A 27,805-nucleotide genomic window follows, 5' to 3' on the forward strand; every position below is an offset into this window, starting at 1 on the left:
TCAATGTTTCAAGCTCTCAAGTTTAATTTCCAGCCCAACCCTGTCTATGCACGATCAAAGTAGTTTATGCGCTTGCGCGACTGGTTTTCTTCGATACAAATCTGCTCGCGCTGTGATTTATATTCTTGCTTGCGTGCTCCATCTCAATTTGGCACTCATCTGATGCCATAGACAATCAGGATACAGAACCAATTAACACAGAAGAGGTGCAATTGACATTGTAGCTATAGTAGTGCCTGTAATGATTAATGGTTCAAATGAAAGGGATTTTCATACAACTTGTAATTTGTATTTATTTTTATTTAAAAAAGAAAGTTGTTCATTTTTTGTTGTTGTATTTTACCCCCTTTTTCGATCTTGTCTCATCGCTGCAACTCCCCAACGGGCTCGGGAGGCAAAGGTCGAGTCATGCGTTCTCCGAAACGTGACCCGCCAAACCGCGCTTCTTAACGCCAGCTGCACCAATGTGCCGAGGAAACACCGTTCACCTGACAACCGAAGTCAACCTGCAGGCACCCGGCCCGCCACAAGGAGTCGCTAACCTGGATGACGCCCTCCCGACCCTGTAGTGACGCCTCTAGCACTGCAATGCAGTGTCTCACATGCTGACCACACCGCCCGTGCGCATGCGTCCATGTTGATTTTGGCCACCCACATCAGACGCGATCAGGACACGTAGGTTGAAATATCAAAACGAACTCTGAACCAACTGTATTAATTTGGGGACAGGTCGAAAAGCATTAAACATTTATGGCAATTTAGCTTGCTGTTGCTAGCTAATTTGTCCTGGGATATAAACATTGGGTTGATAATTTGCCTGAAATGCACAAGGTCCTCTACTCTGACAATTAATCCACAGATAAAAGGGAAAACGGAGTTTGTTTCTAGTAATCTCTCCTTCTTTGCACTTTATATTGCAGTTGGCAACCAACTTTAAGGTGCAGTACCAACAGGACTGGAGTGTGGACCTCAGTTCACCTTTCAATCACCCACGTGGATATAAGCTCCTAAAAACCAATGAGGATATGGGAGAGGCTACGCAGACGTGCGCAAGCAGTGTGGGTGCAATAATTGAATAACATGTATGTGCAAATTTATTTTCCAATGCTTGCGCAATTATACATGCGGACCACACTGCCCGCATCGTGTGCGCGAGCATGCAAAATAAACATTTTATAGATTGTCAATCATCAAATCATTGGAATGAGAAAAACAGTCACTGTAGTGGGTCATGTGACCAACCCTGAGCCAAAATTGGCCTTGGTCAGTGAGACAGTAACTTTCACATCTTTTACAACCTTAACAACTAAGCTGTAGCCTACACTCTTGTGGATAGGTTCTATAACATGCCACCGATCACCACAAGCTTTAGTACCTACAAGTTTAGACAACATGACCACATGGGCAGTCAGCCACGATCAGGTGAAATTCGCACGTCATAACCAATGATGTATACCAGGGTTTTCCAAGGTTGGTCCTTTTCTCCAGGTCTTTGGGGATGGACAACACCTCAGAACATAATAAAATGAAAAACCAAAATGTGTGCAGTAGAGGGGTTAGTTACTGTATACAGTGCATTCTGAAAGTATTCAGATCCCTTGACTTTTTCAACATTTTGTTACGCTACAGCCTTATTCTAAAATGTATTCAATCCCCCCCCCCCCCCCCCCCCCCCTCAAATGTACACACAATACCCCATAGTGACAAAGCAAAAACAGTTTTTATAAATTTTTGCACATTTTATATATACTTTTTTTAAAATTATAATTTACATAGGAATTCAGACCCTTTACTTAGTACTTTGTTGAAGTAGCTTTGGCAGTGATTACCGCCTTGATTATAACGCTACAAGCTTGTCATACTTGTATTTGGGCAGTTAATCCCAAGCTCTGTCAGGCTGGATACGGAGCATCGCTGCACAGCAATTTTCAGGTCTCTCCAGAGATGTTCAAGTCCGGGCTCTGGCTGGGCCACTCAAGGACATCAGAGACTTGTCCTGAATCCACTCCTACGTTGTCTTTGGCTGTGTGCCTAGGGTCGTTGTCTCTAGACGTGACGCTTTGCTTTCAGGCCAAATTGTTCAACCTTGGTTTCATCAGATGAGAGAATCTTGTTTCTCGTGGTCTGAGAGTCTTTAGGGGCCTTTTGGAAAACTCCTAGCGGGCTGTCATGTGCCTTTTACTGAGGAGTGGCTTCAGTATGGCCACTCCACCATAAAGGCCTGACTGGTGGAGTGCTGCAGAGATGGTTGTCCATCTGGAAGGTTCTCCCATCTCCACAGAGGAACTCTGGAGCTCTGTCAGAGTGACCATAGGGTTCTTGGTCGCCTCCCTGAATGATGGGAACTTTATATAGGTGTGTGCCTTTCCAAATCATGTCCAATCAATTGAATTTACCACAGGTGGACTCCAATCAAGTTGTAGAAATATCTCAAGGATGATCAATGGAAACAGGATGCACCTGAGCTCAATTTCGAGGCTCACAGCAAAGGGTCTGAATACTTATGTAAATAAGGTTAATTATAATTTTAAAAAATTGTACCCCCTTTTTTTCTCCTCAATTTTGTGATTACGAACTTGTCTCATTACTGCAACTCTCAACGGGCTCGGGAGAGGGCAAGGTCGAGTCATGCGTCCTCCGAAACATGACTTTGGTTGTCAGTTGAACAGTGTTTCCGACGACACATGGTGCAGCTGGCTTCCGAGGTTAAGCGAACATACAACCTCCTTCGGGGGCCTCTTTTCGACTCCCTTCGCAATTGCAATCATATTCTGCTTCCACCAGACATTCCACTGATTTCAAAACTTGGTCAACTTCTTCCATGACAACAACACTGTTGATCGCCGTTTCTTCCACACCACTGTCATCAGAAGACTACAATGTCTGGTTAAATGAAAATGTTTTTACCTAATGTATAACTTTAGTCCGTCCCCTCGCCCATACCCGGGCGCGAACCAGGGACCCTCTGCACACATCAACAACAGTCACCCACGAAGCATCGTTACCCATCGCTCCACAAAAGCCACGGCCCTTGCAGAGCAAGGGGAACCACTACTTCAAGGTCTCAGAGCAAGTGACGTCACCGATTGAAACGCTATTTAGCGCGCACCACCGCTAACTAGCTAGTCGTTTCACATCCGTTACACTCACCCCCCTTTTGACCTCCTCCTTTTTCCGCAGCAACCAGTGATCCGGGTCAACAGCACCAATGTAACAGTATAACTTTACTCTGTCCCCTCGCCCATACCCGGGCTCGAACCAGGGACCCTCTGCACACATCAACAACTGACACCCACGAAGCATCGTTACCCATCGCTCCACAAAAGCCGCAGCCCTTGCAGAGCAAGGGGAACCACTACTTCAAGGTCTCAGAGCAAGTGACGTCACCGATTGAAACGCTATTTAGCGCGCACCACCGCTAACTAGCTAGTCGTTTCACATCCGTTACACTCACCCCCCTTTTGACCTCCTCCTTTTTCCGCAGCAACCAGTGATCCGGGTCAACAGCACCAATGTAACAGTATAACTTTACTCTGTCCCCTCGCCCATACCCGGGCTCGAACCAGGGACCCTCTGCACACATCAACAACTGACACCCACGAAGCATCGTTACCCATCGCTCCACAAAAGCCGCAGCCCTTGCAGAGCAAGGGGAACCACTACTTCAAGGTCTCAGAGCAAGTGACGTCCCCGATTTAAACACTATTTAGCGCGCACCACCGCTAACTAGCTAGCCGTTTCACATCCGTTACACTAAGTCAGGGATTTCCTCATTGTCTGATTCATTTTAAGAGTCCTAGAGTCAGCATGGCACGATTGTCCTCCAGAAACTCTTTCTCTCTGATTGTTGCCGATAGCGCCTGTTAAATTAAGGGCAGCAATGTTTAGAGTAGTAGCAACACTTGCAGTTCTTCATGACATCTTTCACAAATCTGTGGTAGAAATTATTGTCTACACATACTGAGAAGCTCATGTTATAGACGGAAGCATGCTACCGTGCCATGCTACCGTGCCAAGCATGCCAATCCGAGCTCATCTCTCTGCATGTCCAGCCCATCCATTATCTTAGCCAATCATGACTAGCAGGAAGGCTCCTGTCTCTTTCTGTGGCTAAACCAATTAGGGTCACAATTTAACAATTGTATTCATATTTACAGATGGCATACAAGTTTGTTATAAAGGCATATGAAATTTTACATGTTCCAGAAGGCATTTCTGCACAAAAACGCATTATGATAAAAAAAAAACATTTTGTTACGTTCAAATGCCTCCTGTGAAGTGGTGACATGTGACATACGCCTAGCTTCCTGAAACAGGTCACATTTTCTAACCTCTTTCTGTAGGTGGTTGGCTGGAGGCTAACAGAGGAGAGTGCATGTCCATCTTGGATTCCAAGACCCAGATGGGTGCAGCCAAGGGCCTAGGGGACGACATCACAGATCAGGCCAGGACCAGAGGTGACATAGTGGAGGTCAATGGATAGGACAGTGTCTTCAAAACTGGTGTGGGGACAGCACTTTTCACCACAACCAGAAACTGACAGTTTAACACAAAACAACAACCTTAGTCTCCATGACAACATACTGGCTGAGACTAGGGCGAGGCGTAGATTTTGTCTTCTTCATTCTTGAATCAACACATATGGATTTTTTTTTTTTTTACTCCAATGGCTCCATATTGTTAGGTACTTGAATCCCAGTTTTAGAGATGGGCTTGACTGTGGTTAACATTTTATAATGATCATGTTTCTGTGTGTACAGAACATTGTTTTTTAATATAAACCTTTGTGCATTTCTGTACAATTTGTGTTTACAGTCTGCAGTCCATGAAGACCTGCTGACCTGTATTCGGTGTTGCTGGTGGGAGAGACTGGACCTCTGAGGTGGCTGGTCACAAACCCTGTCCCCGGATCAGGACACTGGATCAGGAGCCATCTCTCTTCCTTCCCGAGTCGGACCTGGCACCGAACCACTAGGGACAGAGACTCCACCACCACACAGAACATCACCAGTGGACAGGTGGACTGAACAACCTCAGTCCTGGTGGTCATCAGAGAGACAGAGGCTCCAGTCATGGATCCAGTCTGCAGCCCCAGACCCTTCTCTTCACAGTCTCAGAGCAGGGATGAAGCAGGACCTGGGGCTGATAGAGAGAGACCCTCCTGTTCCTATGATACAAACACCACAGTATCCAGGATGACAGGTCACCCTGGACTTCAGCCTTCACAGAGAGTGGTGGGAGACTCCCCTGGTGGGAGTCTATCAGGAAATCTGTTTTCTCCTTCAGCGTCTCATCTAATGCCTAATGACCGGGTTCATAGAAGGTCTGGGCCTGGACCTGGGTCTAGCCTTCCTCAATTAGAGTACCTCGTGGTTACCCCACCAATACAGACAGTGCCAGGATGGGCATTCGCAACAAAAGGTACAGTGCATTCACAAAGTATTCATACCCCTTCCCATTTTCCCCATTTTGTTACGTTACAGCCTTATTCTAAAATGAATACAATTTAAAATGGTGTGTTTATCGAACATATGATTAATTGTACTGATATACTGATTGTGAAGAAGGTGGATTTTATGGTGTTTATCGAACATATGATTAATTGTACTGCATAAACGAACAAAAAGACAAAGAAACTGGAGCTGAAAGGTTTTGGGGTTTCCAGGACTTCACTGACGAAACATTGCAAAGAATACTGTCCAAAGATGCTCTTCTTCTCAGGCCCCAGAGCCTAAATAAAGGAGTACATTGAGTTTTGCCTTGTTATTTGTATTTTGTTAATTATTTGGGCTGATATACAGCCAAACAGTAGGTGGCGGCATGCACCTATAGCATTTGTTTTCGGACCACCATAATATCAAAGAAGAAGACCCCGTACAGTAGGTGGCTGCAATACACCAATAGGTGTAATCGAAAACTTTAAAGAAGAAGAACGGAAGCGAACAGTGACCAGAAACAAGCGTTGTTATTTAGACATTTAACATAATTACCACAGGCGGTGTTTAATTCGCGTTGGTCCCGGGTCTTTGTTTATAGATGCTATCTGACTGCTGGTTAGCTAAAAATGGCTAACGTTAACTGTACGGTTTTTCACACTCAGATAGCTTCCATCATGGAGGTTCTAGCGAATGCAGCCGTGGCAGAGATCTGTAAAGTCGTAGACGACGACTATGCAGTGTTTCGTTTGGAAATAACTCAAAGCCAGAAAGAAAACAGGGGATTGCGGAGGAAGCTACAGCTACTGGAAATGAAGGTGGCACGTGAGCGCGCAGAGAGAATAGTGCGAGAGCGCGCACTCGCCAGTCGTCCCAGTAGTGTCAAGATCCTCGACCGATACAGAGAAATGGCAAGAGGTACATTTAGCAGATGGCCGAGAGAGCGGAGGTTGTCGCCGTTCATATATAGCCTAGCCCATCCGGCCTTTTACATCGTTTGGCATTTTACGTCCAACTTTAATGTATTCGGACATACACTTGTCCCCCATGGACCGGCTGGCACATAAAACATATTCCATTCAGGCTGCAAAGGCTTCAGTTTCCTTCTTAACTTGAGTTAATGGCTCGTCTGTGGGGGAAAACACGGACGAAATGTGCGTACTGTACTAATACAAATAATCCCACCACCACTTTCGGATGTTGCACACCACGTGAGTCTGTCTACCCCTGGCAACATCAGGAAGTAGCATTAGCCACCCTAGAAGACAGTACGCTTTTTTTTTATTTGGGTCCTTTGATCGCGGTGGAGGCACTAGTAATGTCTCCAGTTTTCAGTTTGGCTATTTGTTTCAAGTGTATTAGTCTATAAATAAATCTCTTTTCCAAAATTTGTCATCTCTCCCATGTCTTATTCGACTAGTAGTTGTTCTGAAATGTTTATTGCTTGCCTACATTTTACTCCCTCCTCTATGTTTAATATAACACACATGCAAACTGAAAACTGTTTGTTTCCCCAATCACTTTCTCAGGTGAAGGACATCTAACTGGAGGCCACAAGAGCTTTGTGAAGCCAGCAGGACACAATACATGGAGAGATGACCAACCAATCACAGTTGATGAGGGGAGTAGAACCTCAACCCAGCACGTTATCATGATAGAGGTTAGTGTAATAGTATTACATCAAAATTACAGTACCCCCTCAGCTATTTACTTGCTTACATGTACATCTTTATCTGCCATAGGGGAGCTTGTGAGACTTCCCTACAACATTGTTATACAATTCCACTCATTTACCAGTAATAACCTCCACTTTTCTTGTGTCAGTCTGCAGATACAGGTCCTGGGGTCAAGCTGGAGAGGTCTGAAGGAGAGGAGGACCCACGGCAAAGCAGAGACATTCAGACTGAAATGGCTGGAGTGCCCCCTGTAGCCATGCAGGACCCCACGACAGCCCCAGTGCAGCCCAGAACTCAACACAGCATCACGGAGGTCAGTGGAACGCTGAACACCGTCCTCAAGACAGAGACCAATACTTTAACTGTAACACACAGGCTGTTACACACAGGATCTGACCACAGATCAGACCCAGAGAGACTGGAGCCACTGGGCTGTCCTCCTGCAGAGTATTTACCGATATTTCGCCAGAGGACGGTTCATTCCTTTGGGGATGGTGACGCGTTAGACACTGGCGGTAATGATCCGTCTTGTTCTTACGCTACTGAGATGGACCCTGGCAACATGCCCTTGGTTTTAGAGACACAGACTGATCTGTCAAGAGGGGACTGGAACCGGCACAGTAGTAGTGGATACTCTGAAGGGTGCCTAGATAAGAAAGGGGAGGGTCTGGTCGTAGATGAAGTGACTGTGAAAGTGGAGGGCGACGTTCCTCCCACATGGAATGCAGCTAATCACCTAGGAGACGGACACTCACGGGGCAGAGATTTCTTAGATTACAGGAAAAGCTTAGAGACAAATCCAGATGTCATTACCCACTCCCCTTTACACATGCTCGGGGATCGCGACCCAGAGTCCACGTCGAGGGGGCCTTCCGATTCACATGGCCATGTCCTTTTCGATCAGGCTCAGGGAGGGAGAGCCACATCAGGCAACAGTAAAGAGAAACGGTTCCTCTGCATGTTCTGTAACAAAGGATTCAGCTGCCTCCAGAAGGTGGAGATCCACCAGAGGGTCCACACAGGGGAGAAACCCTTTAGTTGTACTCAGTGTCATATGCGCTTCACCCAGGCTGGCCACCTGAAGAGACACCAGATGGTCCACACAGGGGAAAAACCCTACAGCTGTACCCAGTGTCACATGCGTTTCGCCCAGGCTGGTGACCTGAAGAGGCACCGGAGGGGTCACACAGGGGAGAAACCCTTCAGCTGCCCCCTTTGTGAGAATAGGTTCTCAGAGAGGACCTACCTCAGGATACACCAGCAGAAAAAACATTCCACTCAATAGAAAATAACCATTCCACTTGATAGCTTCTGACTTGAGATCAAACCCTTCACTAAAGACAAGGATTCATTTTTATTTTTGTCAGCAGAAAAGACCCACAGATGCATTTGGAATAACGAGATTAACAGATTTCAGTGTTTAATTTTCCTAGGTAGAATATTGCATCCAGACATTACATATCAAACAAAGGCATATACAGTTGAAGTCGGAATTTTACATAGACTTAGGTTGGAGTCATTAAAACTCGTTTTTCAACCACTCCACACATTTCTTGTTAACAAACTATAGTTTTGGCAAGTCGGTTAGGACATCTACTTTGTGCATGACACAAGTAATTTTTCCAACAATTGTTTACAGACAGATTATTTCACTTATATCACTTATATATTATATAATATATATATATATATTATATTATATATATTCACTTATATATTTCACTGTATCATAATTCAAGTGCGTCAGAAGTTTACATACACCAAGTTGACTGTATCTTTAAACAGCTTGGAAAATTCCCAAAAATTATGTCATGGCTATAGAAGCTTCTGATAGGCTAATTGACATCATTTGAGTCAACTGGAGGTGTACCTGTGGATGTATTTCAAGGCCTACCTTCAAACTCAGTGCCTCTTGCTTGACATCATAGGAAAATCTAAATATATCAGCCAAGACCTCAGAAATAAATTGTAGACCTCCACAAGTCTGGTTCATCCTTGGAAGGAATTTCCAAATGCCTGAAGGTACCACGTTCATCTGTACAAACAATAGTACGCAAGTATAAACACCATAGGACCACGCAGCCGTCATACCGCTCAGGGAGGAGACGCGTTCTGTCTCCTAGAGATGAACGTACTTTGGTGCGAAATTTGCAAATTAATCCCAGAACAACAGCAAAGGACCTTGTGAAGATGCTGGAGGAAACAGATACAAAAGTATCTATGTCCACAGTGAAACGAGTCCTATATCGACATAACCTGAAAGGCCGTTCAGCAAGGAAGAAGCCACTGCTCCAAAGCCACAATAAAAAATCCAGACTACGGTTTGCAACTGCACATGGGGACAAAGATCGTAATTTTTGAAGAAATGTCCTCTGGTCTGATGAAACGAAAATAGAACTGTTTGGCCATAATGACCATCATTATGTTTGGTGGAAAAAGGGGGAGGCTTGCAAGCCGAAGAACATCATCCCAACCGTGAAGCATGGGGGTGGCAGCATCATGCTGTGGGGGTGCTTTGCTGCAGGAGGGACTGGTGCACTTCACAAAATAGATAGCATCATGAGGTAGGAAAATTATGTGGATATATTGAAGCAACATCTCAAGACATCAGTCAAGAAGTTAAAGCTTGGTTCCAAATAGACAATGACCCCAAGCATACATCTAAAGTTGTGGCAAAATGGCTTAAGGACAACAAAGTCAAGGTATTGGAGTGGCCATCACAAAGCACTGACCTCAATCCTTTTGACAATTTGTGGGCAGAACTGAAAAAGCGTGTACGATCAAGGAGGCCTACAAACCTGACTCAGTTACACCAGCTCTGTCAGGAAGAAAGGGCCAAAATTCACCCAACTTATTGTGGGAAGCTTGTGGAAGGCTACCCGAAACATTTGATCCAAGTTAAACAATTTAAAGGCAATGCTACCAAATACTAATTGAGTGTATGTAAACTACTGACCCACTGGGAATGTGATGAAAGAAATACAAGCTGAAATACATCATTTTCTCTACTATTATTCTGACATTTCACATTCTTAAAATAAAGTGGTGATCCTACCTGACCTAAAACAGGGAATTTTTACTAGGATTAAATGTCAGGAATTGTGAAAAACTGACTTTAAATGTAATTGGCTAAGGTGTATGTAAACTTCCGACTTCAACTGTATAAGCCTAAAAGTCTGTTACATATTGTGTTTGTACTGTGTAGGCCAGGGCTGGGCAATTGGTGGCAATTGCTTTAAAAATACAACATTTTCTCTATGCCCAATGGAAAAATGTGTATCAAATAAATTTACCTGTTTGTATATATATTCAATTTTCACGTGTTCCATTGCAAAATGACATAAACAAACCTCACAAGTATCAGACACCGCAAGCTCCCAGCTACTATCTAATCAACGCTGTATTGACATTGTCCCACCCCTTGTTAGTCACTATTTGATGACAAAGCCAAATTAAACACTCTCCCAATACATTTTCAGCAATATTGCCTCTGTCTGTCTGTGTGGTGCAGGCATTTGTCTATCACTCTGTGTGTAGCCAGTTGATGTGATAACTGTCTTTTGAGTGTCCCCAAAACCTTTTCAATTAAATATGAACTGTTTGTATCTATTATTTGTTATTTGCTAACTTTACCATGAAATGAGCAGCAGCAGTACAGAGCCATCGCTAGACGCATAATTAAAGGGCCAGATGCGCAATTAAAGGGGAATATTTTTTGGGTATTCTTCCAGGCAGACCAAAAACACTATTTTGGGGGGAAAATCTGATTTTACAGGGCCCCCCTAGTTGTTTATTAACCATGACTTTACCAGGTATATTGACAGAAAACACAACTTTCTCTTATACAATAAGGACCCAGGGAAGAGTTGCAGGGGAGAGAAGAACGCGCCTATTTGAAAGCTAGGAAAAAATAGTAGCTTGAGAGATGAATGTGGTTTTCATATGGAGTATTTGAAACTTGTTTCTGTTTAATAAAGACAACATGGGACTTTCATTCTAAGACTTTAATTGAGACTCTCTTTAGTATACATCACATCTGATCTCACACTATTCTGCAAACACACAACAGCGCTTTATAACCAATATACACTTACTAAATATACCTACACATACCAAACACACTAACAAACACCTACTGTACACATCAAAATAGTTTAGTCAGGTTTGTCTGATGGCTTTTGACTTCATAGCTGACTTGTTTTTACCCACATCATATTTATGTCCACCATGATGGGTTTAAAAACAATGAAGTCATTCTGTAACTACAGTATAGGACTCAAACGTAGTGGGGATGGGTAAACACTCCATGTTGAAAGTGTGTTTATTATCTGTGTGTACGTACCTGAGGGTGTGTAAGTCTGTGTAATCTGTATCACCTCTTCTAGGAGGAGGAGGGTCTAGAGGTGCTGCTGGTGAAGGAGGAGGGGTTTGAGGAGGGTCTGGGGAACCCTGAGGGGACCATGGTCATGGAGGACAACGAGACTTCACCTCCTCCTGAACCCACAGAGGAACCAGCTGAGCAGCACAGGAACACACACAGTCTCACTGAGGTGAGCTCACTGTGAACTACTGTCGGAATGGTATTAGGTCAGGGCCCATATCCACAAAGCCTCTCAGAGTAGGAGTGCTGATCTAGAATCAGTTTTCCCTTTTAGATCAAAATGAATTAGACTATATAGACGGCTGGGGACGATCAACACTTTAACTCTGAGACTCTATGTAAATACGGGCCCAGGTCTTGATACATTTTAGGTGTGGGACCATGCCTTTGAATTATCAAACCCTTAAAGAGTGTCAAGTAATCAAATTAACTAACACGTTTGCATAGTATCAAATAAATTGACCTGTTTGTATAATACTCACAGCAATCCCTCATTGCCCAATCAGAAGGTGCTTCATAGCGGGGCGCTCATATCAGATTTCATGATCCAACATCCTCTCACTCTGTATCTCTTACAGTCAGTAGACATGGAGGATGGGAAGCCTGATCTGCTGCTAGTCAAAGAGGAGAAGAAGATGGACCAGAGAGCATTGATCTGCTGAATGGATCTGCTGAATGGACTAAAGATGGGGGAGCAAAGTAAGAGATAAATACATATAGCCTACATACTAATAGTTATAGATCTTCAGTGGGAATAGTGATGCACCTGGCTATTATTATTTATTTATTTTCTTCATTCATAAAATTAAATCAATACAACTTATGTTTAAATACAAAACACACATAATGTATGAACTTGACCAGGTAAAAAAAAAGAAATCCATATGTAGAATTCTCTGCCATGTTTGTAAAGTCTATTTTGTAACCTCTCCCTGTAGGTGGTTGGCTGGAGGCTAACAGAGGAGACAGGGGAGCCATCTTGGATACCCAGACGGGTGCAACCAAGGGCCTAGGGGACAACGTCATTGAGCATGGCAGGAACAGAGGCGACATAGTGGAGGTCAGTGGAAGGGACAGCGTCCTTAATTCTGGGCTGGGGAACAACACTGTTAACCGTGACCAGAAACAGACAGTCGAACACAAACCAACAACCAAACTTAGTCTCCATGACAACAGACTTGCTGAGACCAGGGCAAGGCCTAGATTTGGTCTGCGAGGACAGGGAGGTGTCAGTGTGAGTCGAGAGGGAACAGACAGAGACTCAGCTACTGATGCTCCATCCTGCTCCTATAGTTTTGATTCAGAGATACTGATGACTCCTCCGGATAACCCCCTAACAGGTGCTGCCTTCAGCCTGCCTTCTATAGGATCTATCAACTGGAACATGGACCCTGTGACAACACAGACACTTCCTGGCCTTCGTCCTCCTCACACTCTCCTAATGTTAAACCAGAACTCAGACAATGCCAATTCCTCAGCACTAAATGGCTACACAAGCCCATTGACAAATAACAGTAGTAGTAACGCTATCAGCAGATCTGGTGGCAAAGAGAAGCGTTTCTCGTGTTCTTTCTGTGGGAAAGCCTTCAGTTTCCCCAAACAGGTGGAGATCAACCAGAGGATGCACACAGGGGAGAGACCGTTCATCTGTACCCAGTGTGATATGCGCTTCGCCCAGGCTGGTCACCTGAAGAGACACCAGAGGGTCCACACAGGGGAGAAATCCTACAGCTGTCCCCAGTGTGAGCAGAGGTTCTCCCACCAGCACCAGCTGAAGAGGCACCAAAAGGTCCACACGGGCGAGAAGCCGTTCCGCTGTATGTACTGCGGGAAGAGGTTTTCAGAGAGGAGCTACCTCAGGATACACCAGCAGAAAATGCACACGGCCCATGTATAGTGTATAGTGACATATAATAATGTAGTACTAGTTAGTTTGTAGTTCATTCTGTTGAGGTTGGATTTATAGTATGATGAGGCGGAGTAGATGATATGGTGATGATGGTTGCTGTGATGGTGTCTGTAAAAATGCTTCACTGATGAAAAGTGACAACCTTCTCATGGTGTTTGATGCTGGTGTTTTATAATGAGGAAATGATAGTGCATTAATTAATGTTTACTTGACATAAAGTAGTGAAGCTGTGTGTAATGTTGAACCTTTATTTTATTTTCAAAATGAGGGTACCAGATTTACAGAAAAAGTTATTCTACTTGTCACGTATTGTTTTGTGCAATAAAAGTACTGTACTTCAAAGTTGAGTGTATTACCATTTTGTTGAAGTTAAATACAAAACTGACTGTGCTGACTGATTTGGTTATTTTTGTTTTGCTGCACAAAACATCTCATTCGAACCAAAACATTATACTTAATTATTGAGTCAACACATGGAAATTTGTTATATTACATTTGTATTAGCATTAGAGATGGGCTTGACTGTGGAGAACATTTTATAGTGTCATGTTTCTGTGTGTACAGCAGAGTTTCTTATATAAAGACCTTAATGCTTTTCTGTTAAATTGTGTGTTTACAGTCTGCGGTCCATGAGGACCTTCTGATATCCAGTGTTGCTGGCGGAAGAGACTGGACCTCTGAGGTGGCAGGTCACAAACCCTGGCCCCGGATCGGAACCCTGGATCGGGAGTTGTCGCTCTTCCTTCCTGAGTCACAACCAGGACCCAACCACGAGGGACAGAGACTCCACAACCACACAGAAGACAACCAGTGGACAGGTGGTCTGAACAACCTCAGTCCTGGTGGTCATCAGAGAGACAGAGGCTCCTGTCAGGGATCCAGTCTGCAGCCCAGACCCTTCTCTTCACAGTCTCAGTGCAGGGATGAAGCAGGGCCTGATAGAGATAGACCCTCCTGTTCCTGTGATACAAACACCACAGTATCCATGATGAACAGAGTAGGTCACCCTGGGCTTCAGCCTTCACAGACAGTGGTGGGTATTCTAACAGGAAGTATGTCTTCTTCAGTCTCGTCGAATGCCTTGTACCTGAGTTCATGGAAGGCCTGTGCCTGGGTCTAGCCTTCCTCAGCTGGCTCATGGTTAACCCATCAATACAGACAGGTTAAGGATGGGCGTTCACCACAAGAGGTACCTAGCCTACAACACAACACACAATCCCAACAACACCCAAACAATGTCTAGAGATCAAGGAGGGATCTCAAAGACTAACCACCTGAGGGCAGTGGCTCCTGCTTCTACTTCTGCTGTCATTGGGTCATAACGTGGGAGGCCGAGCGTTAAGACGGAAGCAGACAAGCCATACGCCTGCCCCACGTGTGCGAAGCACTTTACTGAGGCAAACTATGTGAAGAAGCACCAGACCGTTTTCACTAAGGATAGGCCCTTCAAGTGCAAAGTATGTTACAAGAGCTTCTCCTTCCTGAGTACCCTTATCAGACATAGGAGTGTCCACAATGGGGAGAAATAGTAGCAGTGTGGCTTGAGATTTACACAGAGGGCATCTGGGAACCTTTCTGTAGCTGACGTACAATGCATTCGGAAAGTATTCAGACACCTTTACTTTTTCCACATTTTGTTACGCTACAACCTTATTCTAAAATGGATTCAATAAATTTTTCCCCTCATCATTCTACACACAATACCCCATAATGGCAAAGCGAAAACATTTTTAAAAATGTTTTTGCAAATGTATTAAAAATAAAAAACAGTACAATCTAAATAAGTATTCAGAACCTTTACGATGAGACTCTAAATTTAGCTCAGGTGCATCCTGTTTCCGTTTATCATGCTTGAGATGTTTCTGCAACTTGATTGGAGTCCACCTGTGGTAAATTGAATTGATTAGACATGATTTGGAAAGGCACACACCTGTCTATTAAAGATCCCACAGTTGACAGTGCATGTCAGAGCAAAGCTCCGAGAGCTCCGAGACAGGATTGTGTCGAGGCACAGATCTTGGGAAGAGTACCAAAACATTTCTGCAGCATTGAAGGTCCCCAAGAACACAGTGGCCTCCATTCTTAAATGGGAGAAGTTTGGAACCACCAAGACTCTTCCTAGAGCTGGGCGCCCGGCCAAACTGAACAATCTGGGGAGAAGGGCGTTGGTCAGGCAGGTGATCAAGAACCCGATGGTCACTCTGACAGATCTCCAGAGTTTCTCTGTGGAGATGGGAGAATCTTCCAGAAGGACAACCATCACTGCAGCACTCCACCAATCAGGCCTTTATGGTAGTGTGGCCAGACGGAAGCCACTCCTCAGTAAAAGACACATAACAGCCCGCTTGGAGTTTGCCAAAAAAGCACCTAAAGGACTTTCAGACCATGAGAAGCATGGTCAGGACCTCAGACTTGGGCAAAGGTTCACCTTCCAGCAAACTTAAGCACACAGCCAAGACAACGCAGGAGTGGCTTCGGGACAAGTCTCTGCATGTCCTTGAGTGACCCAGCCAGAGCCCGGACTTGATCCTGATCAAACATCTCTGGAGAGACCTGAAAATAGCTGTGGAGTGAAGCTCCCCATACAACCTGACAGAGACAGAAACTCCCCAAATACAGATGTGCCAAGCTTGTAGCGTCGTACCCAAGATGACTTGAGGCTGTAATTGCTGCCAAAGGTGCTTCAACACAGTACTGAGTAAAGGGTCGAAATACTTAAACTGAAATATTACATTTATATATTTTTGTATTTGTTATAAATTTGCTAACATTCCCAAACCTGTTTTTGCTTTGTCATTTTGGGGTATTTTGTGTAGATTGAGGGGGGTGGGGGGAATATTCTAACCATTTTAGAATACGGCTGTAACGTACCAAAATGTGGGAAAAGTCATGGGGTCTGAATACTTTCCGAATGCACTGTAGTTATGTTTGGTGTCTTGGGCTAAGAGGGTAAATAACCACATACCCCTCATTAATCCTTTGTTAATTTATCATTTGAAACAGGCTTGTGTAAATACCTGCTTTTAGAGAGACGGTAAACATTGGATAGAACAAGGACAATTTAATCTTTATCTTACTGAGGTGATGTAGACGGAATAAATCTATTCATTATCAATTTCTCCTATCGTCTTGAAAGATACAGATCATAAGAGATTTGATGTGTAACGTAATAATCTGTACCGTAATTCACAGAACAGCGCGCACAACCTTTTCGTTTAACCACACCCTTTAAGCTATGACGCCAAACAAACGGAAGTGACCAATAACAATTTCCACGTTAAGGTTGTTATTGTTATTTAGACATTTATTAACACAGTGGAACATTGTTAATTTAACTGCACAGCATCACATACTTAACGTTACCCCAGTTTGTTTAATTCGTGTTAGCTAACAATGGCAAACTGTGACGGTGTGGTTTTTCACACTCAGATAGCCTCCATTATGGAGGTGCTAGCGAATGCAGCCGTTACAGAGATATGTAAACTCGTAGACGACGACTATGCCGTGTTTCGTTTGGAAATGTCTCAAAGCCAGAAAGAAAACAGGGCATTGCGGAGGAAACTACAGCTTCTGGAACCGAAGGTGTCACGGGAGCGCGTCCTCGCGAGTCGTCCCAATAGTGTCAAGATCCTCGACGGATACAGAGGAATGGCAAGAGGTACATTTTGCTGAATGCGAAGGCTGCGTGGCCTGTCGCCCCGTTCCCCTCTGCTCAGATATGTTACCCAGGTTTGGAACTTGGTCAGTTTTTGGATAGTATGTAATACTTCTCTGATATCCATATTGTACAATGTTTGTATTTTACCAGGAAGGTAAATTAAGAAAAGTATTATTCCACCGACAGAATTGCTTTGTCCTAATACCTATATTTTCGTTCTAAATAATAGGCCTTTTAGGTATGCCTAAATATTTTTATAGTATGTGAATTTTAGAAAATTGAGTAAGCTTTGAGTGCCAGTATGTTATACTCATGTCGGCTTTTCGTCTAGTATAAATCAATGTTCACTTTCGAGTAAGACTCACGTGTGTTTGACAACAGCTGATATGGATGAGTTACTAAACTAACGATTGGCGGGAAACATCGCAATTAGATGACGCGTTCTCTGTATTATGCCGGGTTCAAAACAACTCAGAACAAGTACATCTCCAACTTCTCTGCATTCAAAACAACTGGGAACTCGGGAAAAAAACTCCCTCTGACTGGAAATTGCATGACGGAAATTAAGTCGTCTTTCTAGAGCTCCGACTTTCCGACCTGGAGATCACTTTCGTCATTATTTGACCTCGGTTATTTCGGAATTCCCAGTTGTCTTGAAAGCACAATGAGCCTCACTGCCTTACGTCAGATGGCGTCACCCATCCGTGATGCTCGTCCCTCGACGGAGTGCAGGCAGAATCGAAACCCATCTAATGTAGAAAAATGGATTAGCCTAGTATGTTGGTATTTGTTGCTTACTGTATTTTTTTTTTTAAACTAAGTAGTATGTTATACGATTAGTATGCAGTTTAAGTTTAAGTAGTAGGCAAACTGGATTTCAGACAAAGACAGTATCATATTCTAACCAGCTTCTAACCAATTGCCTATTGTCATACTCAATAAAAAAAATGTGGTGCATGGAAAAGAATCCAGCAATAAATTAGGATATCAAGAAATTATGAGAACTGTTACCTTGCATCCTTGCCAATTGTAGACAGTGTCAATAGTGTACAATATAGCACTGAGCACAAAGTATCTAACTTAACCACCCCTTTCCTCCATTCACTCTCTCAGGTGAAGAACATTTCACTGGAGGCCACAGGAGCTTTGTGAAGCCAGCGGGACTCAACCCGTGGAGAGATGACCAACCCATAGCTATAAATGAGGAGACTGGAACCTCAACCCAGCATGTTATCGTGATAGAGGTTAGTGTCATAGAGTAACATAAAACAGTACATCAAATGTGCCCCGTCTATTTCAGAAAGGCTTCACTCCACTATTAAAGGCCCACCTCAAAATAAGTTATCGCACCTATTTCGAGCAATTCCTGTCCTAGAGAGGAAGTTCTCGTTTTAGGTTCCACCTCCACCTGTGAGCACCATTTTGGTTAACAGGCATACTATTAGGTGAAAATAATTCTTTCAGAAAGACTACCTGTCAGCAGTTGAATCTCAGCTAAACCGTGGCTATACGAGCTGTTGAGGGTTGCCGTTTGTCTAATTCTTGCCTGTTGATAATTCCAGTGAAACCATATAGGATTCCAGACATCATTAATATTTGGATATACACACAGACATGATCAAATAGCTATATTCTTTGTTCTCTCTGTCGTTTCAGCTAGCTAGCTATACATCAATGCATTATCTACATCGCAGCTGCAAATCCACCATAGAAATAGAAAGAATAGAAGATCTGGTAATATGGATAGCCTAATGTATGGTTTGAAGCGTGTATTAGTTTTGGTTGGCCTGGTCCCCAGGGTGGGTAGAGATTTCTATTTAGAATCAGTGGAATGGTTGCAAATCCTGCTCACCCGCAGCACCGGGCCATGCAAAACATATCTTTTTAAACGTTAGTGGTCAAAACCATTCATGGGGCGACAGGGGTAGCGGACTCTAAAATGCATTAAGAACACCTGCTCTTTCCATGATATAGACTGACCAGGTGAAAGCCACGATACCTTAACTAGTGACCTCAATAAGGGATCAGAAAGGTATTGGGAAGTTCAGAAAATCATCAGGCGATCATTTTGTATGATCTTCTGTGTAGAAAAGAACATCATTCAAATTTCAATCATATTTATTTTATATAGCCCTTCGTACATCAGCTGATATCTCAAAGTGCTGTACAGAAACCCAGCCTAAAACCCCAAACAGCAAGCAATGCAGGTGAAGAAGCACGGTGGCTAGGAAAAACTCCCTAGAAAGGCCAAAACCTAGGAAGAAACCTAGAGAGGAACCAGGCTATGTGGGGTGGCCAGTCCTCTTCTGGCTGTGCCGGGTGGAGATTATAACAAAACATGGTCAAGATGTCATCATTGATGTTCTTTCTCCACTGGTCTAGTCCACTCTGTTCTAATGAGACTTGTGGGCATTTATTGAGGGAGACACATATGTATTTCTGAGTCTTATCTTTCAGTGATGGGGGTCATAATATTTTGTAGCTTAAACCGTATAAAAGATAGAGCCACATTTTATTTGTAGGAAGGAAACAGAAACCGCTCAGTTTATTACAACCTTAATTTTATTTCACAGTTTCTCTCGCGACCCCATTTTTAATTCAAGACCCCTAGTTTGAGACACGTTGGCATAGTCAGTGCAATATAGGGTCACTGCGGATAATTATTTAGCAGTGGCTATTTAATTAATTTTCTCTGATTTCTCTGGACTAAAACCCTAACAAACTGTTGTTGCAGGATCTGAAAAACCATCAGTCAATAGGAAATATCATTATACTTTTGGGTAAGCTATTTATTGTTAGGGAATGAATGGTAGAAATGTTACAAATAGGGAGGTTCAAGACCCTTGTAAGACATCATAGTAAAATGGAGGGATGTATTGCAAAAGGAAATGGGAAAGATGGGTTAATCTGTGGATATCGAAGGGTTGGAGTTAAACTCAGAATGACTGGTGGATTGGCCGCTGTGAGTGATAATCTAGCACTTGAAGAAAGAGGAAATTAGGATTATATGTAGAATTATTTAATTACAGGTACTGTAGATGTGAACGAAGTAGCTGTAAGTAGAAGTATTGTTGTCCGTTAGTTTACTCTAATGAGGGTAGGGGGGTGAAAGTGTATATACATTGCTCAAAAAAATAAAGGGAACACTTAAACAACACAATGTAACTCCAAGTCAATCACACTTCTGTGAAATCAAACTGTCCACTTAGGAAGCAACACTGATTGACAATACATTTCACATGCTATTGTGCAAATGGAATAGACAACAGGTGGAAATTATAGGCAATTAGCAAGACACCCCCAATAAAGGAGTGGTTCTGCAGGTGGTGACCACAGACCACTTATCAGTTCCTATGCTTCCTGGCTGATGTTTTGGTCACTTTTGAATGCTGGCGGTGCTTTCACTCTAGTGGTAGCATGAGACGGAGTCTACAACCCACACAAGTGGCTCAGGTAGTGCAGCTCATCCAGCATGGCACATCAATGCGAGCTGTGGCAAGAAGGTTTGCTGTGTCTGTCAGCGTAGTGTCCAGAGCATGGAGGCGCTACCAGGAGACAGGCCAGTACATCAGGAGACATGGAGGAGGCCGTAGGAGGAGGCCAACAACCCAGCAGCAGGACCGCTACCTCCGCCTTTGTGCAAGGAGGAGCACTGCCAGAGCCCTGCAAAATGACCTCCAGCAGGCCACAAATGTGCATGTGTCTGCTCAAACGGTCAGAAACAGACTCCATGGGGTGGTATGAGGGCCTGACGTCCACAGGTGGGGGTTGTGCTTACAGCCCAACACCGTGCAGGACGTTTGGTATTTTCCGGAGAACACCAAGATTGGCACATTCGCCACTGGTGCCCTGTGCTCTTCACAGATGAAAGCAGGTTCACACTGAGCACATGTGACAGACGTGACAGAGTCTGGAGATGCTGTGGAGAACGTTCTGCTGCCTGCAACATCCCCCAGCATGACCGGTTTGGCGGTGGGTCAGTCATGGTGTGGGGTGGCATTTCTTTGGGGGGCCGCACAGCCCTCCATGTGCTCGCCAGAGGTAGCCTGACTGCCATTAGGTACCGAGATGAGGTCCTCAGACCACTTGTGAGACCATATGCTGGTGTGGTTAGCCCTGGGTTCCTCCTAATGCAAGAAAATGCTAGACCACATGTGGCTGGAGTGTGTCAGCAGTTTCTGCAAGAGGAAGGCATTGATGCTAAGGACTGGCCCGCCCGTCCCCCAGACCTGAATCCAATTGAGCACATCTGGGACATCATGTCTCGCTCCATCCACCAACGCCACGTTGCACCACAGACTGTCCAGACTGAGGAAATCCCTCAGGAGACCATCCGCCACCTCATCAGGAGCATGCCCAGGCGTTGTAGGGAGGTCATACAGGCACGTGGAGGCCACACACACTACTGAGCCTCATTTTGACTTGTTTTAAGGACATTACATCAAAGTTGGATCAGCCTGTAGTGTGGTTTTCCACTTTAATTTTGAGTGTGACTCCAAATCCAGACCTCCATGGGTTGATAAATTTGATTTCCATTGATAATTTTTGTGTGTTTTTGTCAGCAATGTAAAGAAACAAGTATTTAATAAGAATATTTCATTCATTCAGATCTAGGATGTGTTATTTTAGTGTTCCCTTTATTTTTTTGAGCAGTGCATAAAAAAAAAAAGTATGGTTTCCATGTATTTGATGCCATTCCATTCGCTCCGTTCCAGCCATTATGATGAGCCGTCCTTCCCTCAGCAGCCTTCTGTGACAAAAACAATGATATTTATGGCTTTATCAAATTAGGATCTTACCAGGAAGCCAATAAATAAACGGAGCATGAGTTGTCGTTTGGGTAAGCCAATGTCTGTCAATCAATCAATTAAATGTATATATAAAGCCATTCTTACATCAGCTCATGTCACAAAGTGCTGTACAGAAACCCAGCCTAAAACCCCAAACAGCAAGCAATACAGGTGTAGAAGCACGGTGGCTAGGAAAAACTCCCTAGAAAGGCCAGAACCTAGGAAGAAACAGAGAGAGGAACCAGGTTATGAGGGGTGGCCAGTCCTCTTCTGGCTGTGCAGGGTGGAGATTATAACAGAACACGGCAAAGATGTTAAAATGTTCATAGATGACCAGCCGGCTCTAATAATAATAATCACAGTGGTTGTAGAGGGTGCAACAGGTCAGCACCCCAGGAGTAAATGTCAGTTGGCTTTTCATAGCCAATCATTCAGAGTATCTCTACCGCCCCTGCTGTCTCTAGAGAGTTGAAAACAGCAAGTCTGGGACAGGTAGCACGTCCGGTGAACAGGTCAGGGCTTCATAGCCACAGGCAGAACAGTTGAAACTGGAGCAGCAGCACGACCAGGTGGACTGGGGACAGCAAGGAGTCATCAGGCCAGGTAGTCCTGAGGCATGCATGGTCTTAGGGCTCAGGTCCTCTGAGAGAGAGAGAGAAATAGAGAGCATACTTAATTTCGCACAAGACACCGGATAAGACAGGAGAAATACTCCAGATATAACAGACTGACCGTAGCCCCCTGACACAAACTATTGCAGCATAAAAACTGGAGGCTGAGACAGGAGGGGTTGGGAGACACTGTGGCCCCATCCGACGATACCCCGGGACAGGCCCAAACAGGCAGGAAATAACCCCGCCCACTTTGTCAAAGCACAGCCCCCACACCACTGGAAGGATATCTTCAACCACCAACTTACCATCCTGAGATAAGGCCGAGCATAGACAAAGAAGATCTCCCCCCACGGCACAAACCCAAGGGGGTGCGCCAACAATGTCCATGTAGTACAGAGGCACAGCCAACAGCCCCTGGACAGACCTACTTATTGTTGTCCGTTAGAACGGCTACAATTTCTGGCTCCTCATGTCTGCATCGATTTGTACATGAGGCTGTAACCAACATGCATATCACCTACATTTTAACATGAGAAATAAATGTGAATATTATTCCAATGTTGGCCTCTGATCGGAGTAATTGTTGTGTGTTTATTTTTACTTGTAAATGGAGTTTTCTGAATGGACATTTTTCTTATCTTACTTGTTTTTTTACTTGTCCCGGACAAAAGGACAAGTGTTAATGTCGAGCCCTACAGGTTCATGACTGTCATGCCTGCACCATTACTACAAAGAGAACTGCTTGTTACAGCAAATATATTCAGACCCTTTACTTAATACTTTGTTAAAGCACCTATAGCAGCAATTACAGCCTTGAGTCTTCTTTGGTATGATGCTACAGGCATGGCACATCTGTATTTGGGGAGTTTCTCCCATTCCTCTCTGCACATCCTTACAAGCTCTGACAGGTTAGATGGGTAGTGTCTCTGCACAGCTGTTTTCAGGTCTCTAGAGATGTTAGATCTGGTTTAAGTCTGGGCTCTGGCTGGGCCACTCAAGGACATTCAGAGACTTGTTCCAAAGCAAGCCCTTTGCGTCTTCGCTGTGCTTAGGGTTGTTGTCCTGTTGGAAGATGAGCCTATGCCTCAGTCTGAGAACCTGCTCCAGAGCGCTCAGGACTTCATCAAGGATCTCTGTACTTTGCTCCGTTCATCTTTCCCTCAATCCTGACTAGTCTCCCAGTCCCTGCCGCTGAAAAACATCCCCACAGCATGATGCTGCCGCAACCATGCTTCACCGTAGGGATGGTGGCAGGTGTCCTCCAGACGTGATGCTTTGCATTCAGGCCAAAGAGTTCAATCTTGGTTTCATCAGACCAGAGAATCTCATGGTCCAAGAGTCATTAAGTGCGTTCTGGCAAACTCCAAGCGGACTGTTATGTGCCTTTTACTGAAGAGTGGCTTCCGTCTGGTCACTTTACCATAAAGGCCTGATTGGTGGAGCGCTGCAGGTTCTCCCTTCTCCACAGAGGAACTCTGGAGCTCTGTCAGACGCACCATCAGGTTCTTGGTCACCTCCCTGACCAAGGCCCTTTTCCCTCGATTGCTCAGTTTGGCTAGGCAGCCAGCTCTACGAAGTGTCTTTGTAGTTCCAAACTTCTTCCGTTTAATAATGATGGAGGCCACTGTGTTCTTGGGGACCTTCAATGCTGCAGACAGCAGATCTGTGCCTCGACACAATCCTGTCTCGGAGCTCTACGAACAATTCCTTCAACCTCATGGCTTGGTTTTTGCTCTGACGTGCACTGTCAACTGTGGGACCTTATATAGACATGGGTGTGCCTTCCCAAATCATGTCCCATCAATTGAAATTATCAGAGGTGGACTCCAGTCAAGTTGGAGAAACATCTCAAGGATGATCAATGGAAACAGGATGTACCTGAGCTCAATTTCGAGTCTCCATAGCGAAGGGTCTGAATACTTCTATTAATAAGGTATTTTAAATGTTTTTTAAATATAAATGACCAAAAATGTATAACTTGTTTTCACTTCATAATTATGGGGTATTGTGTGTAGATTTAATTTGTTTTTCATTTTATTTAATCCATTTTAGAATAAGGCTATATTGTAACAATGTGGAAAAAGTAAAGTGGTCAGAATACTTTCCAAATGCACTGTATCTCATTTTTAAAAAGGTTTTCTCTAAATAAGCTTTGTTGTACAATTTAATGGTCATATACGCTGGATGTTAAGCAGTCAGAAATAATGTAACTAATTCAGGGCTTGTGAAATTATACCTAAGATAAATATAAGCCTTCCACAACCATAAGACCCACAAATAATATATTGTTTTATCAAAATAGTTGAACCTGCTTTTTTTTGTTGCACTAATCACTGATCTGGCTTTCAAGAGTGTCTATAAAATGTCCCTTATGTTACCAATTTAACCAGAATCATGCATAATGCGCATTCAAGAATGACTAACTTCTTGTGGCAGGCATTATAGAAAATTGACAGCCCTCATACACGGATTTGTCAACTCTCTCACAATTTCTCTGTCAACACCAGAGTGCTGCTGCAGTCTGAGTGTTTTTACCAATCAGATTAACTGAAATCAAGGTATGCTCTCCACATTCCCATGGTATTTATTTATTTAGACACCATCAAAAACTCTTACATAAATGTGGCAGCATATACACCTAAACACTAGCTATCTGACATGCTGTATTCCTTGGAGACGACACAGTTTCTCAGTCTGATCAACTGTAGGCTACTAAAAACCGTAGCTGCATAGTCTAGCCTACTATGCTCCCTGTCGCTCTGGCCAGGGTAAACAAAGTGGTAACGTTGTGTATCTGTAGCCTATTTGTTAGTGAGAAAATGTGAATGGGATCAGATTTGGTTTATATTCAAACTTGGGCTGACTAGGCTACCTAGACTTTTTCAATCAAATTATTAACTGGAATTAATCAAACACAATAGCTGACAGTTGCATAGGGCAGGACTACGCGATTCAAACCTGCATAAAACAAGCGCAGTCTTGTGAGTTTTATTGTCCAACCATGTTTATCCTCTTTTCAAATCATGTATTTTATTACGATCCCCATTTAGCTGTTGCAAAAGCCCATATTAAACCTTTTTACTACAGATTAATCACCCCAGGCTGTATAAAGTCCTGACTTTTACCTGGTTAGGTTACCAGATCAGGAAATACTAAGGGCCCCAGAATTATTTTCCCGGCACAACTCGCTGCTCAATACTATCGGATGAATCCTAGAACATATGCCACATACATATCCCAATTTGCTTACATGAGACTTCCCTATGACATTGTTATCGAATTCAACTCCTTTACCGATAATAATCATCTCTCTTGTGTCAGCCTGCGGATGCAGAGGCTGTAGGTCCTGGAGCATCGTCTTTGGTCAAGCAGGAGAAGACTGAAGGAGAGGAGGACCCACAACACAGCAGAGACATTCAGACTGGAGCAGCGGCTGGAGTGGCGCCCCCTGTAGCCGTGGTGGACCTTGCCACCACGCCCCAGCCCAGGACCCGACCCAGCATCACGGAGGTCATCCTCAAGTCAGAGACAGACACCGAGACACACAGGCTCTTACACACAGGATCTGACCACGGATCAGACCCAGAGAGACTGTTGCTGGGGAGATTGGGCTGTTCTCCTGCTCCTGACTCAAAATATTTACTTTATGAAAACTCGAGCCCAAGGACAGTTCATTCCCATCAAGACTCAAGTGATGCATTAGAGACTGTTAATGATCTGTCTCGTTCTTATACGACAGAGATGGACCCTGGCATCATGCCCTTGGTATTAGAGACACAGACTGATCTGTCTAGAGGGGACTGGAACCCCTACAGTAGTAGAGTATACTCTGAAGGGTGCCTAGATAAGAAAGGGGAGGTTATAGTGATAGATGAAGTGAAAGTGGAAGGCGACGCTCCTCTGACATGTAATGCAGACGAGACTCCTATATGGAAAGGATACTCGCAGGGCAACACCAGTGACTTCTTAGACTGCAGGGATGGGTTAGAGACCAGTCTAAATGTCGCAATCCACTCCCCTTCGCACGAGCTCAGGGATCGGGACCCAGTGTCTACGTCGATGGCACCTTCCGATTCACATGGCCGCGTCTTTTTCGATCAGGTATTTAACTCCAACGACAGGGCTAGAGCCCAGACTCAGGGAGGGGGAGCCACATCAGGCTATAGTAAAGAGAAACGGTTCCTCTGCATGTTCTGTAACAAAGGCTTCAGCTGCCTCCAGAAGGTGGAGATCCACCAGAGGGTCCACACAGGGGAGAATCCCTTCAATTGTACCCAGTGTGAGAAGAGGTTCTCCCGCCAGGACCACCTGAAGAGGCACCAGAGGGTCCACACAGGGGAGAAACCCTTCAGCTGCCCCCAGTGTGAGAAGAGGTTCTCCCAGGCTGGTGACCTGAAGAGGCACCAGAGGGTCCACACAGGTGAGAAACCTTTCAGCTGTACCCAGTGTCACATGCGCTTTGCCCTGGCTGGCAACCTGAAGATGCACCTGAAGGTCCACGAGGGAGAGAGGCCGTTCACCTGTATGCACTGTGGGAAGAAGTTCTCAGAGAGGAGCTACCTAAGGACACACCAGCAGAAAAAACATTCCTCTGTATAACATAGAAAGTAACCATTCTGCTCGATAGCTTCTAAGGTTTAGATTAAAGTCAAAGATGATTTTTTACTGTCAACTGAAAAAATCAACAAATGCATTCGGAATAATGAGAGTAACATATTTCAGTGTTGGATATTCCTGGGTAGAATATTGCATCCAGACATTGTGTGATGTGAATACTTTCTGAAAGCATTGTATATTACTTGAATTCCTCCAAATGTTGTTGTGATACAGCCTGAATTTAAAATGTATTACATTTTTTGTCTTTTTACAAATGTAATAATAAATGATAAGCTGAAAAGTATTCAACCCCTTTGTTATGGCAAGCCAAAATAAGTTCAGGAGTAAAAATGTTCTAAACAAGTTGCATGGACTCACTCTGTGTGCAATAGTGTTTAACATGAAATTTGAATGTCTACCTCATCTCTGTACCCCACACATACAATTATCTGTAAGGTCCCTCAGTCGAGCAGTGAATTTCAAACACTGATTCAACCGCAAACACCAGGGAGGTTTTCCAATGACTCGCAAAGAAGGGCAACTATTGGTAGATGGGTAAAAATAAAAAGCAGATATTGAATATCCCTTTGGGCATGGTGACGTTATTAATTACACTTTGGATGGTGTATCAATACACCCAGTCACTACAAAGATACAGGTGTCCTTCCTAACTCAGTTGCCGGAGAGGAAGGAAACCGTTCAGGGATTTCACCAAGAGACCCTTGGTCACTTTGACCCTTTTTCGT

The 27,805-nt window shown here is 44.1% G+C and overlaps 4 protein-coding genes and 1 long non-coding RNA gene across 11 annotated transcripts in view; 3 read left to right on the forward strand and 2 right to left on the reverse strand.

The window, feature by feature from the left end:
• LOC110534616 (oocyte zinc finger protein XlCOF7.1-like) overlaps positions 1 to 27,805 on the forward strand; it is a 1,104,347-nt gene that overhangs the window by 677,980 nt on the left and 398,562 nt on the right. Inside the window, exons 2-6 of one of the 7 annotated variants that reach the window (XM_036934444.1) lie at positions 4,344 to 4,471; positions 4,816 to 5,421; positions 6,965 to 7,095; positions 7,260 to 7,424; positions 11,497 to 11,661. The exons of 3 other annotated variants lie outside the window; for them this stretch is intronic. In XM_036934444.1, coding sequence (XP_036790339.1) covers positions 5,073 to 5,421; positions 6,965 to 7,095; positions 7,260 to 7,424; positions 11,497 to 11,661 — 810 coding nt within the window. In that variant the 5' untranslated portion in view covers positions 4,344 to 4,471; positions 4,816 to 5,072. Of the gene's footprint in view, positions 1 to 4,343; positions 4,472 to 4,815; positions 5,422 to 5,853; positions 6,354 to 6,964; positions 7,096 to 7,259; positions 7,425 to 11,496; positions 11,662 to 27,805 lie in introns of those variants that run through there. 3 more of the 7 variants (XM_036934443.1, XM_036934447.1, XM_036934457.1) reach the window with 3 other exon arrangements.
• The window catches only part of LOC110534632 (transcription factor Sp4), a 195,054-nt gene that overhangs the window by 64,533 nt on the left and 102,716 nt on the right, over positions 1 to 27,805 (reverse strand). The gene's annotated exons all lie outside the window — the stretch shown is intronic.
• On the forward strand, positions 12,147 to 13,695 carry LOC110534701 (zinc finger and SCAN domain-containing protein 5B-like). Its single transcript, XM_021619632.2, has 2 exons — positions 12,147 to 12,191; positions 12,431 to 13,695. Exons 1-2 carry the CDS (start codon positions 12,155 to 12,157, stop codon positions 13,387 to 13,389), a joined length of 996 nt encoding a protein of 331 aa, XP_021475307.2. The 5' UTR covers positions 12,147 to 12,154; the 3' UTR covers positions 13,390 to 13,695.
• On the reverse strand, positions 14,251 to 18,150 carry LOC118936899. The gene is made up of 3 exons (XR_005034336.1): positions 18,071 to 18,150; positions 17,743 to 17,808; positions 14,251 to 14,361 (listed from the first exon to the last, which is right to left on the reverse strand). It is a non-coding gene; the product is annotated as an uncharacterized LOC118936899 (long non-coding RNA).
• On the forward strand, positions 16,637 to 27,363 carry LOC110534636 (zinc finger protein 583-like). The gene is made up of 3 exons (XM_021619558.2): positions 16,637 to 17,059; positions 18,173 to 18,303; positions 25,785 to 27,363. Exons 1-3 carry the CDS (start codon positions 16,795 to 16,797, stop codon positions 27,060 to 27,062), a joined length of 1,674 nt encoding a protein of 557 aa, XP_021475233.2. The 5' UTR covers positions 16,637 to 16,794; the 3' UTR covers positions 27,063 to 27,363.

The sequence above is a fragment of the Oncorhynchus mykiss genome, chromosome 10 (genome assembly GCF_013265735.2).
Source record: "Oncorhynchus mykiss isolate Arlee chromosome 10, USDA_OmykA_1.1, whole genome shotgun sequence".
Lineage (NCBI taxonomy): Eukaryota > Metazoa > Chordata > Actinopteri > Salmoniformes > Salmonidae > Oncorhynchus > Oncorhynchus mykiss.

Bases quoted from the DNA above. Each gene is read 5' to 3' on its own strand.
- LOC110534636 (XM_021619558.2), top strand. From the start codon at position 16,795: ATGGCAAACTGTGACGGTGTGGTTTTTCACACTCAGATAGCCTCCATT. The intron at 17,060-18,172 runs GTACATTTTGCT...TCACTCTCTCAG, and splicing joins ATACAGAGGAATGGCAAGAG to GTGAAGAACATTTCACTGGA. The intron at 18,304-25,784 runs GTTAGTGTCATA...CTCTTGTGTCAG, and splicing joins AGCATGTTATCGTGATAGAG to CCTGCGGATGCAGAGGCTGT.
- LOC110534701 (XM_021619632.2), top strand. From the start codon at position 12,155: ATGGATCTGCTGAATGGACTAAAGATGGGGGAGCAAA. The intron at 12,192-12,430 runs GTAAGAGATAAA...CTCTCCCTGTAG, and splicing joins ACTAAAGATGGGGGAGCAAA to GTGGTTGGCTGGAGGCTAAC.